Source organism: Cebus imitator, unplaced genomic scaffold (assembly GCF_001604975.1).
Source record: "Cebus imitator isolate Cc_AM_T3 unplaced genomic scaffold, Cebus_imitator-1.0 Scaffold71, whole genome shotgun sequence".
Lineage (NCBI taxonomy): Eukaryota > Metazoa > Chordata > Mammalia > Primates > Cebidae > Cebus > Cebus imitator.
In genome coordinates, this window is record NW_016107386.1 from 4,710,511 (window position 1) to 4,730,591 (window position 20,081).

General features: G+C 43.9%; 1 protein-coding gene across 4 annotated transcripts in view; it reads right to left on the bottom strand.

Annotated features, from left to right (window-relative positions):
* The window catches only part of CNNM1 (cyclin and CBS domain divalent metal cation transport mediator 1), a 64,620-nt gene extending 44,820 nt beyond the window's left edge, over positions 1-19,800 (bottom strand). For 2 of the 4 annotated variants that reach the window (XM_017531301.2, XM_017531300.2), the window contains exon 1: positions 17,932-19,800. In XM_017531301.2, the coding sequence (XP_017386790.1) occupies positions 17,932-19,696 (1,765 nt within the window). In that variant the 5' untranslated portion in view covers positions 19,697-19,800. The remainder of the gene's footprint in view (positions 1-17,931) is intronic. The other 2 variants (XM_017531298.2, XM_017531299.2) reach the window with 2 other exon arrangements.
* Positions 19,801-20,081: the final 281 nt, after the last annotated feature.

Consider the following 20,081-nt stretch of genomic DNA (forward strand, 5'->3'; position numbering starts at 1 on the left):
CAAGTGATCTGCCCATCTTGGCTGGGATTACAGGTGTGAGCCACTGCACCCGGCCTCAATGTCTATTTTGAGCAACCATCTTGTTTTAGATATTTTGCCTGAGCTGTCTTCTTGTCAAAATCCCTTACCCAAATAGAAACTCCTGATCTTCAAGACACACTGCCCCTGCCCTTCCTCCCTCTTCACTACAGTAAATGGTACCATCAACTCTATTTACTTTGAGTCATAACCCGAGTCATCTTTTATCTTCTTTTCCTTTATGTCAATTTATAAAAAAAAAAAACCCCTCATAATTTCAATTCTTCCTTTATTCTTTGAACAAGTACTTACTGAATGACTACCAGGTGCTGAGCACTCTTCTGTGCACTTGAAATGCAGCAATGAACACAATACACAAATCATTTTCCTCCTGCAGCTTACACTCTTTTAAGTAGAGGTAAGAGATAATAAAGCAAATACATATGTAAAATATATAGCATAAGGCTGGGCACTGTGGCTCATGTCTGTTATCCCAACACTTTAGGAGGCTGAGGTGGGAGGACTGCTTGGGCCCAGGTGTTTGTGACTAGTCTGGGCAATGAATCAAAACTTCATATTTGCAACACTTTTTTTAAAAAATTAGCCAGGTGGGGTGGTGCATGCCTGTAGTCCCAGCTTCTTGGGAGACTGAGGCAGGAGGATTGTTTAAGCCTAGGCATTTGAGACTGCAGTTAGCTATAATTGCACCACTGCATTACAGCCTGGGTGACAGTGAAATGTTGTCTCAAAAAAAAATATGTATATATATTTATTTATTTATTATATATATAAAATAAATCATATATACTTATATAATATATTATATATATTATATATAAGTATATATTATATATAAAATATTATATATATAAAATAAATATATATATATATATATATTTTTTTTTTGAGACATTTCACTGTCACCCAGGCTGAAATGCAGTGGTGCAATTATGATCTTCTGCAGACTCTCTCTCTTTATATGTGTGTGTGTGTATATATATATGTGTGTGTGTATATATATGTGTGTGTGTACACACACACATACGCATTATATATATATATATATGGCACAGTGCTAAGGGGAAAGCAAAGCAGGGAAGAGTGATGAGGGAGTGTGCGGGAGTGAGTGAATAGGTGTTGCAATTTTACAATTTTAGGGAGGGAAGACTGGGGATGAACTCCCTGAGGCGATGTTGGCATAAAGCCCTGAAGGCGGTAAGGTAGGGAGCCCTGTGGATATCTGGGGGATATCTCTGCAGTAGAACAAGGTGTAAAGGCCACACATTGGGAGTGTAACTGATGCACTTAAGGAATGGCAAGGCCAGTGTGGTGCCTGCAGAGTGTGGGAGACGAAAGCAGTGGGAGCCAAGGTCAGGGAGCTGAGGATGGGAAGGTACAGATGTGATAGAGCTGGAAAGGCCTTTGTAAGGACTTTGGGTCTTACTCTTAGTGACATTAAGAAAAGCCATTGTAACATTTTGTGTTGTGGGTTTTTGTTTTTGTTTTTTTTTGGGGGGAAAAGGTGATATGATCTGACTTATGTTTTAAAAGGAACTCTAGCTATTGTGTGTATGTGTGGTTTTTTTTTTTTTCTTTTAACTTTTATTTTAGGTTCAGGAATATATGTGCAGGTTTGTTATATACGTAAATTCATGTCACAGAGATTTGGTATACAGATGATTTCATCACCCAGGTACTAAGCATAGTATCCAATAGGTATTTTTTTTTAATCCTCTCCCTCCTCCCACCTTTCACCCTCAAGTAGGCCGTAGTGTCTGTTGTTCCCCTCTTTGTGTCCATGTGTTCTCATTATTTAGCTCCCACTTATAAGTGAGAACATGTGGTATTTCGTTTTCTGTTTCTGTGTTAGTTTGCTAAACTGCTGAGTTAAGAATAGACATAAGGCTGAGTGCATTGGTTCACACCTGTAATCCCAGCACTTTGGGAGGCTGAGGCAGGAAGGTTGCTTGAGCCCAGGAGTTCCAAGATCAGCCTAGACAACACAGTGAAAGCCCATCTCTATAAAAAATTAAAAATATTAGCAGGGCATGGTGGCTCATGCCTGTAATTCCGGCTACTAAGGAGGCTGAGGTGGGAGGATCACTTAAGAAGTGTGTTTGGCAAAAAGAGTAGGAGCTCAGTTTTGGGCAGGTTTAAGCTTGAGATGTATTTTACACCTCTAAGTGGAGATGTTCAGTGTCAATTGGAAATGTAAGTCTGGAGCTCATGTTGATAAGTTGGGAGAATGCATGAAATAACCAAGGGAATGAGAATAGACAGCGATCAGTTTCTGAGCACTGAGGAACTGTAATGTTTAGATGTCATAGAAATGCTCAGTGGCTCATGCCTGTAATCCCAGCAGTTTGGGAGGCCGAGACAGGTGGATCATGAGGTCAGGAGTTTGAGACCAGCCTGACCAACATGGTGAAACCCTGTATCTACCAAAAATGCAAAAATTAGCAGGGTGTGGTGGCATGCGCCTGTAATCCCAGCTAGGTAGGAGGCTCAGATAGGAGAATCTCTTGAACCCAGGAGGTGGAGATTGCAGCGAGCCAAGATTGTTCCACTTCACTCCAGCCTGGGTGACAAAGACTTGGTTTCAAAAAAAAAAAAAAAAAGGCAACATTCATGCAACAAATATTTGAGCATCTGCTGTGGGTAGGCACTGTGCCAGGTGCTGAAGATACATCAGTGGATATGATGTAGGCAGAGCCAGTAAAGGAGACTGAGGAGGAGTGTTCATATGTAATGAAGTCTAAGAGATTCATTTTTTTCTTCTAATTCCAAGTGTCCTTAATTTCTGTGCCCTTATCCGATCTTGGAACAACTGCACCAATATCCTAACGAATCATCCTTTTGGTTTTTCTAGCTCTAATACATCTTATATACTAAAACCAGATTAACGATCCCCTAAATACTGGATTTATGAGGTTACTCCCCACCTCAACAACATGTAGGAGAATCATTTAAGACTTAGGAGGATCATTTCTGAGTTCTTCTTCCTCTCCTTAAGGACTGCCATGAATTTTTGGTATATTATTTGCCTTCTTTTTACTACTATGTCAAAATGTATTATGCTTATTCTCTATTCATAAAATAACTGGTTCAGAGGCAATCCAGAGCCAAGGGTGGTGGCTCATAATCCCAGCACTTTGGGAGGCAGAAGTGGGAGGATCACTTGAGGCCATGAATTTCAGACTACCCTGGGCAACATGGTAAGACAGAGTCTTAAAAAAAAATTTTTTTTTAAATTAAAAAATTAAAAGAAAACAACAATAAAATAACTGGTCCCAGAATACTCAGCTAATAAATGGTGAAACCAAAACTGGACCCTGGCTAGGATTTGGGGAAAGCTTTAAGACTCAACTAGAAAAGGTTGGATACATACAGGCCTCTCAGATACAGACCTGGTCTTGGAGAATGCCCAGGTGGCCAGTTTGACTCTCTCTCTCTCCATGTTCAGACTAACCATACCCTGGATCTCCTGCTTAAAAATCACCATGGTGACCCAGAGTGATCTGGCTAAGTTTTGGTAGATGGTGTCATTCTTGGGCCACAAACCAACCTCAGATATGAGGACGATACATTGAAAGGCAAATAAGGCCAACTGTGGTCATCACTTAGTTGTGAGCCAGCCAGGGAGTGTGGTGAAGTGACGCTAGTCCCTGGGAGAAGAGAGATACGTGGACTCTCAGAGGCATTATTTGAAGTAAGCTAGACACCTGAGATGACCTTAAAATTCACGCTTTTGAAGGTTCTCATTGCAGCTGAAGACAGCCTACAGATTCTTCAGTGTTCTCCATATCATTTTGTTCTAAACCAAGCTGACTCCTGAGAGCATGGGTCAACATTCACTCCATTTTCTAGTTTTTGCCATAGTAGTTTCTGCAATACCTACTGTAAAATTGGTGCATATGTTACCTCTGAAATAATATCTCTGAAAAAGGGGGATTATTATTACTAATATGTAGATGAGGAAACTGAGACTTGGAAAAATAAAGTGACTTATCTAAGGACAAATATTAGTATGTGATGGAGCCATGAACAACTTTGGGTCTGTCTGCCTCCTGAGCCTGTGTTCTTTCCAATACAATGCAGACTCCACATTCCAGGCCAAATCTCAGGTTCGCTGTCTCTGATGTATTAAGAGCAATGGGCACACATTCTGTAAATGCCTAGAGGCTGCAGGAAGGCATGCTGAGCTAATGCCCAGAGCCTCCCTAGTGATCAGCAAGGGAGGAGAATGGCTTTGAACTGGGAAGGGGAAAGGAGTCACAGTCCTACCTCCTCACTATACTTCTGCCTTCAAGTCCAAGCCTTCCTATGTTTAGCCTGATATTTTATTTCAGTAGACTGCTTGGAGCTTTGAGGAGTTTTGTTTATACGGCTGTGATATTTGTTTATACGGTCAGGTTTTGGTATTTGCCTGAGATGTCTGAGGAAGGGCAGAGTGATGGGGGAGGAAACTGAATTCTAACTGAGGACAGGATAAAAGAAATCAAAGGAACCTAACACAGCCCAATTTTTATACCCTGGACCCTACCCAAAGCAAACAGCTTTCAATTTTGTTTTCTTATTATATACAGTTTTACATGGACTTGCTCAGAGATAGAAAGGACTTGTTATACAAGATGACTAACTGTATACAATTCATTTAACTAGATCAGGGAGGTAAGAGACAAATGGTGGAGTGTCTTTAGGGCTATGCAGGAATTATCTTCAGCCTTCACAGTAAACTCACAATGTAGTATCACTATTCCCTCCCCCCCCCCCCCCCCTCCCCCCGCCCCCCCCCCCCCCCCGCTTTATTGAGATGGAGTAGCACTCTGTCCTTTAGGCTGGAGTGCAATGGCACGATCTCAGCTCACTGCAACCTCTGCCTCCCCGGTTCAAGTGATTCTTCTGCCTCAGCCTCCAGAGTAGCTGGGATTACAGGCACCCGCTATCATGCCTGGCTAATTTTTCTACTTTTGTAGAGACGAGGTTTCATCATGTTGGTCACGCTGGTTTTGAGCTTTTGACCTCAGGTGATTCACCTGCTTTGGCCTCCCAAAGTGATGGGATTACAGGCATGAGCCACTGTGCCCGGCCTATTTCCCTTTTAAGAAGAAGGAAGATAGACCAGGCGTGGTGGCTCACTTAAAAAAAAATAAGCTGGGCATGGTGGCAGGTGCCTGTAATCTTAGCTACTCAGGAGGTGGAGGCAGAAGAACTGCTTGAACCCAGGAGCGGAGGTTGCAGTGAGCTGAGACCATGCCACTGGACTCCAACCTGGGCAACAGAGGGAGACTTCATCTCAAAACAAAAAACAAAAAAGAAGGAAGATAAGTCTCAGAGTGATATTATGATCTGCCCCAGTCACAGCTAGTCAATGGAGATGCTGGGATCTGAGTTCGGGCCTCTGGGACCCTCTGTCTATGTCCATGGCTCCGTGGTCTGAGTTGGCAAATCAGACATGTGAGTCCTGGTTCCACCTCTGTCACTAACATTGAGCAGGACACTTCTGTCTTTAGATCTCAGGTGCTGCATATACAAAATGGCGATAAGAAATGCTGACCTCACATTTATGGTGAGCACACAATGAATTATCGAACAGGAAATTTTGTTTATATGGCTGTGATATTTGTTTATATAGCCATAAAATTGCCAATAAATTAATGTAAGGCTTTTGCAACTATAGGGATTATCATTGCTCTTTTTAGTATTTGTCCTTTCTGTACCTCAGTTTTCTCAATCATAAAAGATGGGACCTGGTGATCACCAAGGTTCTTTTTCTGGCTCTAAAATTCTGTGCTTTTATAAGTCTAAACAGCCCTGGGCTACAAAACAGTTTGGTTTTACAGGGTACTTCTTTGCAATGAAATATACTAGAATTTTAATAGTGCTAACTGTTAGAGCCTCTTGTGTTTATAAAGGGCTCTGAGCTCCTAATGTTTGTATCTTAATATTTGAAGAACTCCTTTTGAATGAGATAAGAAACAGCTACCTTGACTCATGCTAGGTGTTTTTTTTTTTTTTTTCCTTTAATCTATACAATCAAGCGAAAGCATTCTCTACCAAATCAGGAAGAGAAACATAAAAATGTTATCCTACCAATCCTGCAGCAACCACCTTGATTTGGAAAAACAAAACTGTCCCTTTCTCTAGCTTAAAAAAAATGCTGTACTTTGCAGTAATTATCCTGCTCTACTTTATCAGAAATAACCCGTTTATCACAAAATAACTTCTTGAGCCACTAAAACACAATTATAAAAAAGCCAACCATATCCTCCAGAGCACCATGGTAACCAACATCACTAGGGCATGAAAAAATAGTTGTTCGTCACTAGAATCTAAGCCAGTTGGTGGTTTGGCTTGCTAAGCAACACTGTAAAAATAGCAGAGTAGCAACCCATTATCTGGAGGTCTGACTTCACACTGTTTTGAATACTGTCCCAGAAAGAACTGTCCCAGGTCTCTCCATTGATTCCATACCCTAGGCTCACAGTCAAAACCAGATTAATCATTTAACCAACAAGTATGTATTGAAGAATATTGTATATCAGACACATGATTCTCAACATGGTATTCACTTAGTTTATCACTGAAACAGAAACTATAAGTGAGATGAACACAGCAAGAGTGGTTTTGTGAAGAGAATGGTGGGGCAGGGATTTGCTGGAGGCAGATTCAAAGAGAACTAACGTCTGTCAGCCAGAGGACAGAGAAAAATTAAAAAAATAGAGAACTGCTTTATAATACAGCAAAAAATAACTACACTCTCATGATCATGATTATGCGTCATCAAGAAAAGATTAAGTTATATTTAGAATCCTTTGTTAAGGAAGGCAGGAATGGGTATAAAATATTTTAAAAATATCTCCATGAAAAATGATTAAAACATACAGTTTTAGCATTTGAAGGAAACAGAAACAAAATTATGTTTGACAAATATCTTCTGCTGCCTAGCTCCCCGTTTTGCTGGAAGATAAACAGCATTATGATAATGGATTTCCCAACATTCAGATGCAGTGCCGGCTCCCTCTCTGCCCTTCTTTTCCAGCTCAAACTCCTGCCTCAGCTGGAAAGCTCTTTCCCTTCATAATTGCTTAGCAGAATTCTTCTTCTTTCAAGGCTGAGCTGAAATTCCACTTTCTCAGAAAAGTTTTCTCAGATCATCCAGGGACTATTTCTCTCTTCCCTTTTCACCCATAGATGTTTTCTGGATTCCCTTGCCTGTACCCCAGGCTGTCTTGTATCATCATTTCCATCATGACCCTTCCTCCTTTCGTGTTCCTGGAGGGCAGGGTCAGCCCTGCATTTATGTCCATGTCTATCTGCCGAGCCCTGGTGCTCAGTACATGCTACTGAACTGACCTGCCCAGACGATGTTGAGAGTCACTGGGGGAGAGGGGGAGGATGGCTGGCAGAGGTGGCACTTTCCCTCCTGGATGTTACACAGCCCTAGAGCCCGGCATGGCACCCATGCTGGCCCTCCTTCCTCAGGGCCTTTGCATGTCTGTTTCTGTCTCCTGGGAAGCTCTTCTTCTGATGAACTCCTTCTCACTGCCCTTTAGGATTCAGCTCAAATACACTTGGTGAGGGGAACATCTATCTTTACCCATAAGACCAAGTCTATGTATTATATGTTCACAGCTCCCTATACTCTTTGTTCAACTTACTTATGACAATTTGTAATTATTAGTTGCCTGGTGTCTCTCTCCTACTTGACTGCAAGCCCTAGGAGGGCAGGAATGGTGTCTGTCTCATCCACACTGCATCCCCACACTGGGGGAGCCTAATACAGGCCTGAAAGAGAAGAATGCCCGTTCGATACGTGAAAGAAAGAAAAGAAGGAAGGACATAAAGAATTGAGGAGAATCTCGTTTTGGAAAGGAACATAACAGCAGCAAATAAAAAGAAAATTTAGAGTTGTTATTGAAGGTCCCAGAATCCCCAAACATGGGCCTAGAAGTAACTCAGTTTAAAAGAGTACTATGAGGAAAACCCACAGACCTTCCTTGGAGACACTCAAATGCTTTAAGGGAGCAAGAAACACAATCAAATGTATTTGGTAGCAAAAAAATGGAATTGAGATGAGCTATGATGTTCTTCAAATAAAAGAATACTCACAAAGGATGATAAAAAAGAAGTGAAATTTAACTGCAGCCTGTGGGATTTAGATTAGATAAAAAGTTAAGTCTGACAATGAAGGCTGGTGTGGCCTGGAAAAAAATAACTGAATCTGAAAAAAATGTAAATGAGATTCTCTCACAGGTTTTTTTAGTGCCCCTTCCTGTTCAGATTCTGTTGTTACCTGGCACTTCTTTTGCCAGGCTGAAAAAAAGAGTATTGCATAATAACATTATAACAATCACAATGAAATGTTTAAAGGAAAAAAAAACCCACAAACTTATTATCTTGAATATTAATTATTTTCACTTTTTTGTTCCTTTCATTCTTTCTCCCTACACACAATGGATTATGCTTTGGTTATTGTTTGTGCGTCTCATGATAAATTTTACTAATTATTATTTCACAACATTTAACACATTTTAAAGAATAATACATCGATTTATACCAGTGAAATGTAATGGTGAATGAAGAATTTTATTTTCTCTTATGGACGACAAAGAATATAGTACTAATGTTTTGGGAGGTTTTTATAGAATTAAGCAATGGAATGGTTACTCTTCCTGCAAAAATGGATAAGGTCAGCATTTGGAGTATAAAGTAAAACACTGGCTTTTTGGATTAGATTATTCTGTAGTGAAAAGGTCACATTGTGTGTCTGGTCCGGGAGCACTTACTGGCTGGCTGGACATGCTTTAGGCCAGAGGTCCACAACCTTTTTGGCACCAGGGATGGGTTCTGTGGAAGACAATTTTTCCGTGAACTGGGATGGGAGGGCAGATGCTTTGGGGATGAAACTGTTCCACCTCAGCTCATCAGGCATTAGATTCTCATAAGGAGCATGCAACCTACATCCCTTGCATGTGCAGTTTACAGTAGGATTTGCGCTTCTTTGAGACTCTAATGCCCCAGCTGATCTGACAGGAGGTGGGGCTCAGATGGTAGCGCTTGCCCACTGCTCACCTCCCAATGTGCAATCCAGTCCCTACCAGGCCACAAACTGGTATCAGTCTGCAGCCTGGGGGTTGGGGCCCCTACTTTAGACAACAGACCACTTGCAGGAAGACCAAAGATGGAAGAGGATATTTTTAGCTTCATAATGTCTGCCTAGCTCACCACTGTATTCCTAGAGTCTAGTATAATGCTTGGCCCAAAGCAGGAGTTCAAAAAATGTTTACTGAATGAATCGATGAATACTCGAAGACTGAGTATGGATTGTACAGTAGGCCACATTACAGCCGTGCTAGTGTACAGGTAGAGCAGCCCAGCATATGTGGGTTGTGCTGTCTTTTGTTTGCAAAGACGGTGTTACTAGCCCAGCAAAGCTAAGCTGTTTAATTGAATTAAATGTTAGTACTGCATTGCCAAAAAGCCTTTGACTTCAGAACAAAGCTTTATTCCTTTCCCCTACTCTACTGTTGGATTGCTTTTAAGTTTCTCCTAAAAGCAATCCAATAATAGAGTAGTAAATTTAAGAAGTATGATAAGTCTCTACAGCTCCATTTTTAAAATTAGTCTTCCCAAATTATAGAACTCAACCCTGAGGAAACTATGGCAAAAATAATACCAACCTATAAGAAAATAACTCTTAGGATTAGAATGGGACGTTTGATTTGTGGTTGATGGCAGGACAATGGGTTTTTTCTTTTGTTTTCTTTTTAAGAATTTCATTAAGATTGTTATTATGTGCAATATATTTTTAATATGAAAAAATATTGAGTTACTATTTCAGGGCGGGGATGATTAGCCTCATATGATTTTCATAATTCTTTTTTCTACTATTCTATATTTAACTTTTTTCGATATAAATTAGAAACATAAACTTCAATAAAAAATTTATAAATGCAAAATATGGCTTGGTGCAGTAGCTCACACCTGTAATCGTGGCACTTTGGGAGGCTGAGGCAGGTGGACTGCCTGAGCTCAAGAGTTCACCCTGAGCAACACAGTGAAACCCTGTCTCTACTGAAATACAAAACTTTAGCTGGGTGTGGTAGTGCATGCCTGTTGTCCCAGCCACGCAGGAGGCTGAGGCAGGAGACTCACTTGTACCTGGGAGGTGAGATCACGCCACTGCACTCTAGCTGGGTGACAGAGTGAGACTCCATCTCAAAAAAAAAAAAAAAAATGCCACCTAGTCATAGTTATTGTATGCTCCATGTTTCCATTGCATTTTTGCATTTCTATTATAGCACTTTTGTTTCAATGCTTTATGTAACAAGGTCTGTCTTACCCATATACTGTACTTAGATACTGAGACATAACTTGTAAATTCAAGGTCACTGGAAGCCATGGGAAAGGTGAGTGTCCAGCTTGCCTTCTAGCTTTGCAAAGGGAAGTACTATTCATCCACTATACTCTAGGCTCTTTGGGAACAGAGACTTTTATCTCATATCCCTAACTCTTAGCACAGTGCTTTACATGTGAAAAGAAATTGTAATAAATATTAATAGATGTACCTAAAGAAGCAGAGAAAGAATATATGCAACACTTTTCTTCTAACACTAACAAACCTCTAAGTTTCATTTGCTACATAGTCCAAAATGATTTAATTCATTTACCAGAGCTCCGCAGCTCTCTTCCATTAAAGTTTAACTCCTTAAGTCATCCGTTCAGTCTTTAAACAAATATTTATTGAAAATTTACTATGTGCCATATGCATCGTTAGCTGCTGGAGCTACAAAGATAGATGTTAGATAGGGTGGCACATGCCTATAATCCCAGCACTTTGGGATGCCGTGGCAGGTGGTTTGCCTGAGCTCAGGAGTTCGAGACCACCCTGGGCAACATGGTGAAACCTTGTCTCTACTACAATACAAAAAAAATTAGCTGGGTGTGGTGGTGGGCACCTGTAGTCCCAGGTACTTGGGAGGCTGAGGCAGGAGAATTGCTTGAACCCATGAAGCAGAGGTTGCAGCAAGTCAAGACTGCACCACTGCACTCCAGCCTGGGCAACAAGGAAACCCTGGCAAAAGATAGATAAGACAGTCTTGCCCTGGAGATGCTCATTATATGGGCGGGAGGCACTTATGAACAAACACTTAGAGGACAGCTTCTTAGTTCAATGATTGAGATATGCACACAGAACAATGAAGCTGGCCCCAAACTGGGGTTTACAGAAGTTTCCCAGAGGAGGTGGCCCCTGAGCTGAGTGTTAAAGAGCTGACGATGAATTAGTCAGGCAAAGCATATTCCTGACAGAAGTGCAGTGTGAATAAAGGGACAAAGACGAGAATAGCACAGTGGACCGGAGAGTTCAGCATTGCTGGAGGGTAAAGCTGTGGCAGGGAATGGTGTGTTGAGGCTGGAGGGAAGGGCAGGAAGCAGGTCATGAGTGTATTGCTGGCTGCCTTACCAGCTTACACTCTCTCCCGTGGGCAGCGGGGAGCTGCAGAAGGGTTTTAAGCAATGGGTGACATTACTGGAGATGATGATGATGATGATGATTATTATTATTATTATTTTGAGACGGAATCTTGCTTTGTTGCCAGGCTGGAGTGCAGTGGCGCAATCTTGGCTCACTGTAACCTCCGCCTCTGGTTTCAAGCGATTCTTCCGTCTCAGCCTCCCGAGTAGCTGGGACCACAGGCGCGTGCCAACATGCCCGGCTAATTTTTGTAGTTTTAGTAGAGACGGGGTTTCACCATCACCAGGATGGTCTCGATCTCTTGACCTTGTGATCTGCCCACCTCGGCCTCCCAAAGTACTGGAGATTATTTTAGTGGCACTGGAGAGAACAAGTTTGAGGGAGACAAAAATATGAAAAAGTGTAACTTCTAAGAAGACATTTGCATAAATGAATAATAGATTTGTGTTTAATAATCATCGCTAACGCCTACTTAGTACTTAAATGACAGGTAGTAAGTAAGCATAATGCAATAGTCTTAATATTTCACACAATCTTATGAGTAAATCTTAGCATTATTTTCATTTTATAGCTAATGAAACAGACATAAACAGTTAAGTAATTTGCCCAGGGCCAGTATCAACCCAGGCATTCTGGTAAATCTTATGTTTTTTTTTTTTTTTTGAGATGGCATCTCACTCTGTTGCCCCAAACTGGAGTTCAGTGGCGCAATCTCTGCTTACTGCAACCTGTGCCTCCCAGGCTCAAGTGAGTCTCCTGCCTCAGCCTCCCGAGTAGCCAGGATTACAGATGTGAGCCACTACTGCCAGCTAAGTTTTGTATTGTTAATAGAGATGGGGTTGGCCAGGCTGGTCTCGAACTCCTGACCTCAAATGATCCACCTGCCTTGGCCTCCCAAAGTGCTGGATTACAGGTGTGAGCTGGATCACCATCCTGTTTGTTTAATTTCTGTCTCCTATATTAGAATGAAGCTCTATGCAGACAAGGACTATGTTGGTGATGCTTTCCACTGTGCCAATACAACTATTTGTTGAATAAAATTAGTGAATAACCTAAGTGGAAGAAACTATGTACAGATTTAAGAAATCATCATGCACTGCTTAGCTATAGAGACACTTTCTGATAAATTTATTGCTAGGCAATTTCATGGTTGTGTGAACATCATAGAATGTACTTACACAAAACCTAGAGGATATAGTGTACTGCACATATAGACTACCTGTTATAACCTATTGCTCCTAGGCTACAAACCTGTATAGTATGCTACTGTACTGAATACTGTAGGTAATTGTAACACAATGGTAAGTATTTGCGTATCTAAATATAGTAAAGGTAATGTGTTGCCTTACGATGATGTTAGATGTTGACTGCTAGGACATCATCAGGTGATAGGAATTTTTCAGCTCCAATGTAATCTTATGGGACCACCATCGTATATGCAGTCCATCATTGACCAAAATGACATACGACTGCAGTTGGATGCAATATTGGCATCCAATTATTTGGCCAACTTGGTGTTATGGGCTGAATATTTGTCTTCCCACAAAATTTGTATGTTGAAGCCTAACAACTCCCAGAGAGGCCTCTAAGGAAGTACAGTAGTTATGATTAAATGAGGGAATAAGAGTGGGCCCTGATTCAACAGGATTGGTATCTTTCTAAGAAGAGAGGACCTGAGCCTATTGCTGTCTATGGACATGCACTGAGGAAATGCCACGGACAGAAGGCAGCCATCTGCAAGCCAGGAAGAGTATCATCACCAGAAAGTGAGTTGGCCAGAACCTTGATCTTGGATGTCAAAGCCTTGGATTGTGAGAAGATAAATTTCTGTTGTTTAAGTCACCAGTCTATGGTATTTTGTAATGACAGCCTGTGCAGACTAAGACAATGATTAATAGGATGAGCTGTATGTGAAGGAGAGCTTTCTAGGCTGGCAGACTAAAGGGACAAGTGGCGCCACTTACTGGGGATAGAGGCCCATGCAGAAGAAGAGTAGAGATTTGTTGTGATCAAGGAGTAACATTAATTATTCTGTGCTTAGGGTTCACCTCACTTAAACATAGAAATATAGAAGTTAGGTATTTAAAACCATTTATTCAGCACATGTTTATACATCCCCTAGCCATGGTAGTCATTGTACTTGTCCTGAGAACACAAAGTGAATAAGATTCATTTTCTGCCCTCAGGGAACTTATAGTCCAGTGGTAAGAAATACTGTCCCCTTTTGTAAACCTAGAACTCTAGTGTGAAAGACCATTTTCCTTTTCCCTACTTCTGAAGACTTGCAACGCATAAGAAGTAAAAAGATAAAATCCCGTATGGACCAAGTACTGTGGAGTCACATGATCTGGATCTGACTCTGGGCCACGGAATAAACTAGTGGAATGATGATTTTAGGGTGGCCAAATAACCCTTCTGGGTCTTAGAGTCATCACCTGTGACTACAGAGTTGTTTAAGATTGGATAAGAGAAGGTATATAGAAATGTTTTGTCAAGTACAATATGCATGTTAGCAATTCTGTAATTATAAAGCTACATTACTAACCTGCAGAAACCAGTGGTAAATCAGCCATGGGCAGCAATCAGAGGTGAAAAGGCCACCTTTGAACCCTGTGGGTGGCAGGAATTCCCGGATGGAGGAAGAAATAAGACCGGTATAGCAGGGAAAGAACAGGCTTTGGGGTCCTACAGATGTAGTTCACATCACAATTCAGTCGGTTGTTAGCTATGGAAAGTTGTGCAAGTCATGTTATTGATCTGAGCTTTAGTTTCTTCATCTGTAAAATGGAGTTACTAACATCTACCCAGGAGGGTTGGTCTGAATATGTAAAGGGCCTGGCATGGTGCCTAGAACTGTTGGTGCTCAATTAATGGTAAATGTGGCTCCTATTAATATCATCATTTTCTTCTTCTACCTTCTAAGGGGTTTGTTGGTGGTTAAGTTACCTGAGATGCAAGGACATAAGGAAAATGGAAAATCTATTAAAGACCCATTTAAAAAATTATTTTAAAAATTTATTTATTTATTTATTTATTGTATGTTTGTTTTTGAGACAGAGTCTCTGTCACCCAGGTTGGAGTGTGGTGGCACGATCTTGGCTCACTGCAACCTCCGCTTCCTGGGTTCAAGTGATTCTCCTGCCTCAGCTTCATGAGTAGCTGGGACTATAGGTGCACACTACCATGCCCTGCTAATTTTTTGTATTTTTAGTAGAGACGGGGTTTCACCATGTTAGCCAGGATGGTCTTAATCTCCTGACCTCATGATCCACCCGCCTTGGCCTCCCAAAGTGCTGGGATTACAGGTGTGAGCCACCACTTCCGGCCTTATTTATTTATTTATTTATTTTTGACACAGAGTCTTGCTCTGTCACCCAGGCTGGAGCACAGTGGTGTGATCTTGGCTCAGTGCAACTCCACCTCCCAGATTCAAGCAATTCTCCTGTCTCAGCCTCCCGATTAGCTTGGATTATAAGTGCGTGCCACCATACCTGGCTAATTTTTGTATTTTTAGTGGACATGGGGTTTCACCATGTTGGCCAAGCTGTTCACAAACTCCTGACCTCAGGTGATCTGCCCATCTCAGCCTCCCAAAGTGCTGGGATTACAGGCGTGAGCCACCATGCCCAGTCAAAAAAGTTGTTTTTTAAGGGTAAAGAAAATCAGTTCAACCCAGCCTTTCTCTTCTAACCTATGGTGCAAATGTATAACTCCTAAAGAAAATGACCACTATGTTACATGACTTGCAGCCTGAGAATATCCACCTTGTTCATTATGTCAGTAGATCTACCAAACACTGTTAATAAGGGATCTCTGAAGGTAATGCTTCTCAAACTTTCATGCCACATAGGAGCCAACTGGAGGCTTGCTAAAGTGTGGATTTTCATTCAGTGGATTTACGGTGAGGCATGAAATTCTGCATTTCTAATAAGCACCCAGGTGAGACTCATGCTACTGTTTCATGGACCATACTTTGAGGAAGTAGCAAGGCTATGAAAGGAAGTGGAAATATCATCCTTGGCATGGTATTCTCTGTAATGGCCTGCTTCTCTTTAGTGATCTACCTAAATACAAAATAGGTATTAATAGAACACTAAAGGAGCTTTTTTTCAGACCAGGTTTAGAAATTCTGCACAGGGATTAATTTCAGGTCAATATCAACTTTTTGGCACAGCTTACTATGTACAAGACATTGTGTAAGATACTGAGGATATAAGAGTTAATATGACAATTCATGCTTTAAAAGACTGCTCACTATGCCTTGTATATTGCTAACCAACTGAGGACAGTCTTCTTGTCTCCCCTGTTGCCTAAAACTGTATAGATGTTAAAAAATACTAAATGAGGCCAGGTGCAGTGGCTCACGCCTATAATCCCAGCACTTTGGGAGCCTGAGGCAGGTGGATCACCTGAGGTCAGGAGTTTGAGACCAGCCTGGCCAACATGGTGAAACTCCGTCTTTACTAAAAATACAAAAATTAGCTGGGCATGGTAGCACACGCCTGGGAGGCAGAGGCAGGAGGATCACTTGAACCCAAGAGGCAGAGGTTGCAGTGAGCTGAGATGGCAGTACTGCATTCCAGCCTGGGTGACATTGACAGAGGGAGACTCTGTCTCAAAATAAATAAATAAATAAATAAATAATGAATAAATGAATGAGTTCATAGGAGTTTCATTTAAAATGTCTTCTGTCAGCACATGACAATGAGGCTACATTTTAATATTTAATGTGATTTCAAAATATTGTGGCAGGAACAAGACCCCAGATTTGTTTGTATTCAAAGTCCTAAAGATTACATATGATGCTAAAATGATGAGATTGAATTTTCTTCTTTCTTTCTTTTTCTTTCTCTCTCTCTCTCTCTCTCTCTGTCTCTCTCTTTCTTTCTTTCTTTCTTTTCTTCAGACAGGGTCTTGCTCTGTTACCCAGGCTAGAGTTCAGTGGCACAATCATAGTCTACTGCAGCCTCAGGCTCAAATTATCAGAGATTAAATTTTTGACAAAACAATTTATACAAAATGCAGTCAAATAAGAGTACTGCTAGCCACAAGGAAGTGAAATTTGAAGCCTGAATCTAAAGTCAAGGGATTGATTTTTTGGTTTTTGTTTTTAATAAACATTCCAACTCATATCAGATGAGTGCCTACTTCAAAGTAGTTATTCTGGAAAGTTCTACACTTGTTCTAATTATGTCCCTGTTTCCAAATTATGATGTCTCTAGTTGCTTTCAGGGTTTGTGAGATAGTCTTTTGAATGCTCTTAATGTTGACTCCTGAAAGTAGATTTGATTTTAAAAAACAGTCAAGGGTTCTGGGCCAAATCTGGTGAACTAGGGGAGAGTCAAACTGTGTAATGCCAAGAGGGGTGACTAATGTGTCCAGGCTGATTTTTCTTGAGTTAATTTGTAGTCACCAGAAGGCATTTTCTGAAGACAAACTCAGACATAAAGTAAACATGTTATAAGCATGACATCAGGCTTGAGTTTGGGGAGGAGAGTTGGAGGATGGTGACTGCACTGAAGGAAACCCCACTCATTTGGATGTGCAAGTTTTCTAGGATCTCCTCTACCCAGAGTATTTCCTCAGATCTATCCTATTTCACAGGACCACAGTTCCTAGAATTACAAGGATCCTACTGCCTCAGTCAACTTTTAACCCCCAACCTCAGCACACCCCAACCCTCACCAGGATCTTGCTGTTTTGTACGATGGTGGGATTACAGCTCACTGCAGCTTTGAACTCCTGGGCTCAAGTGATCCTCCCACCTGGGCTTCCCAAAGTGCTGGGATTTCAAGCATGAGCCACTGCGCGGGATCTGAACCCGAGTACTTGATATGTGTGCAATCAATACCTGATGGGAAGTTAAATATGGGGAAGAACATCTAAGGTGTTTGGGTTTAGTCTACATGATTCAAAAGGCAGAACTAGGAGGATTTGGAGACACAAACTTCTCTATTTAAGGAAGACATTGTCAGCCACTGGAGCTGTCCAGCAACGGAATTAGTTTGCTCTGTAAATAGTGAGCTTTCAGCCCCGGGAGGAGTTTAAAGCAAAGGCTGCTTGTATGGGAACCTGTAGAGGTGCCTCCTGTAATAGGTGGAGAGCTATGCAATGACCTTCAAGGCTATCACCAACCTACACAATACCTAACACTTGGTAGGCCTTGGAAAAACACTGGTGGAATGGAATAAATAAGAAATATGGTGAGTCTTGTGAGTCATGTAAAGGGGAAGAGGCCTGGGGCTCAATCGGGAGCAAGATGTGAGGTAGAAGTGAGATGAAAATAGCCAGGGAGCCAAGAAGTAAAGTCTTCCTTGGGTTTTTCGTACCAGAGGAGAGAAATTGCTTTGGGTATCTAGAGCCTCACGTGGTCACGAAAGGATAATACCTTTGAGGGGGATAGGAGTTGGGGGAGAAGACAGACTACTGCTCACCCTTCTTAAACTCCTCCAGTACCGTGTCCAGTCGGGTGTCATTGAAGACGCAGTGCAGGGGCCGGTTGTAGAAGCGGGTTACGGTGAGGAGCGGGGTGCAGTCGTCGGGGTCCACGAAGGCCAAGTCTTTGACAAATAAAATGTCGACAATATTGTGCCGCTGGTCGCCCTCGTACACTGGGATACGCGTGTAGCCGCTGCGCAGGATCTCGGAGACAGTGGCGAAGTCGAGCACGGCGTCTGAGCGCAGCATGAAACAGTCTCCCAGGGGAGTCAGGACCTCTTCCACCACCTTGGTGCGCAGCTCCAGGGCACCCTGTATGATGTTGAGCTCCTCCTTCACCAGGTCGCTGTAGGGGTCTGCGGCCCGCAACGTCTCCAGCAGCTTCTCCCGCGTGTAGAAGGTACTGATCTCCTGGCGCAGCGCCCAGTCGAGCAGGCGGCCCAGGGGGTAGCACACGGGGAAGGCGGCTGCCATCAGAAGGCGGGTCAGGCACACGCTGTGCGAGGCGATGGCCAGCCCGTGCCGCGAACACACTGAGTAGGGGCAGATCTCGGCGCCCAGGAATACCGCGCCGGTGCACACGAGCGCCGGCAGCCACGGGAAGTGGATCCCCTCTTCGCTGTAGTCTTCCGCGGTTCCCCCGACGCCCGGCGGCAGCGAGGCGTACAGCCAGCCAGCGAGGGCCGCGTTGGCTCCGGCTTGGCCCAGGAGCAGGGTGCAGAGCAGATGGGTCCCTCTGCCGCGAACGGCCTGCACGCGGCGCGCCTGCTCCTGCTCGGCTGCCGAGCCGCTGTTCCGCAGCACCCGTAACTCCACCGGGTCCAGCGACAGTAGGCTCAGACGCAGGCCGCTGAACAGGGCCGACAAGGCTAGTAGCAGGAGCGCCCCGAGCGCCCGCAGCCACGCAGGGGGCAGCAGGTCCCCGCCTGGGCCGTACAACCGCGGGCGGACGCGCAGCAGGAAGCCGCCGGCGGCGCCGTGGTGGTGCCAAGCGCGCCCATCCCAGGCGCAGAGCGAAAAGAGCTTCCCGCCACCGCCCGCGCCACCCTGCTCCGCCTCGCCCTTGCGCAGCTCCCGCACCCTCACCTGGACCAAGGCCGAACCTGCCACGCCCCCGGGACGCAAGGGCCCCAGGACCTCCACGTCCGATGCCCAGTCGCTCTGCTCCCGGCAGCGCTGCGGTCCTGGGGGCCGCGTGGGGATCGCGCTGGGGGCCACGCCGCTACCGCCCGGGGGCTCCTCGATGAACACGAGCCGCGGAGCCCAGTCGCTGGTGCCATTCTCCGAGGAGAGGGTCGGTGCGGGCACCCTTGCGGCGGTGGCAGGCGGTCCTGGCTGGAAATAGACACGCAGGAGGAAGCTGGTGCCTTCGGCAGCTCGCAGGGTGCCCCCCTCCAGGGACACGCGGCCTCCAGCAGTGTCCTCCGGCCGCAGGCCCAGCAGCCAGGCGGCGGCGGCCGGGGGCCGAGGAGACAGGGAAAAGAAGAGCAGGAGCACAGCGCCTCGGCTGCAGCAGTCCCGGAGCCTGGCACCCACCGCTGCTGCCGCCGCCGCGGCCGCCGCCATCCTGCACCCGGCGCGGCTGCACGTGATACTGCAGAAAGCAGAGCGAGAGCTGGAGGGAGGAGGAGCCGGAGCTGGGAACTCAGCAGCAGGCAGGTCACCACGTGTACGCCCACTGCGCGCGTGGGCTAGTGGCAGTGGGCATTCAGACTCCGCTTGGCAAGGGGTCCCCGCGGGAGGCTGGAGGTGACCAGGCATCACTGCACGGTGCGTAGCCGGTACACACTTCAGTGTAACTGAGCTGCAGCCTGGGAAGCCTCGTCTTGGAGCACAGCCTCCTACTCCAAAAGTAAGGTGCCCCTCTGCGAACTCCTACCTGGCAATAATTCCCTGCCCGCTTCACCGCCTTCCATTGGCCGGGGAAATTTCCCAGCTTTTCCATTCTTCTGTCACTTGCATTCCCCCTTCTGGTCAAAAGAATTTTCTGGAGTCAAGTCTTTAATATGTGAAAACTTTTAGTCCCAACTCCAGCCGACCTTTCGTATTGTAAAAATTTCTGAATTATTTAAGTTCAATTTTTAGTTAAGATTCGAATGTCCATCAATAAGAAACTGTTGAAATAAATGATGACACCTCTGTGCAA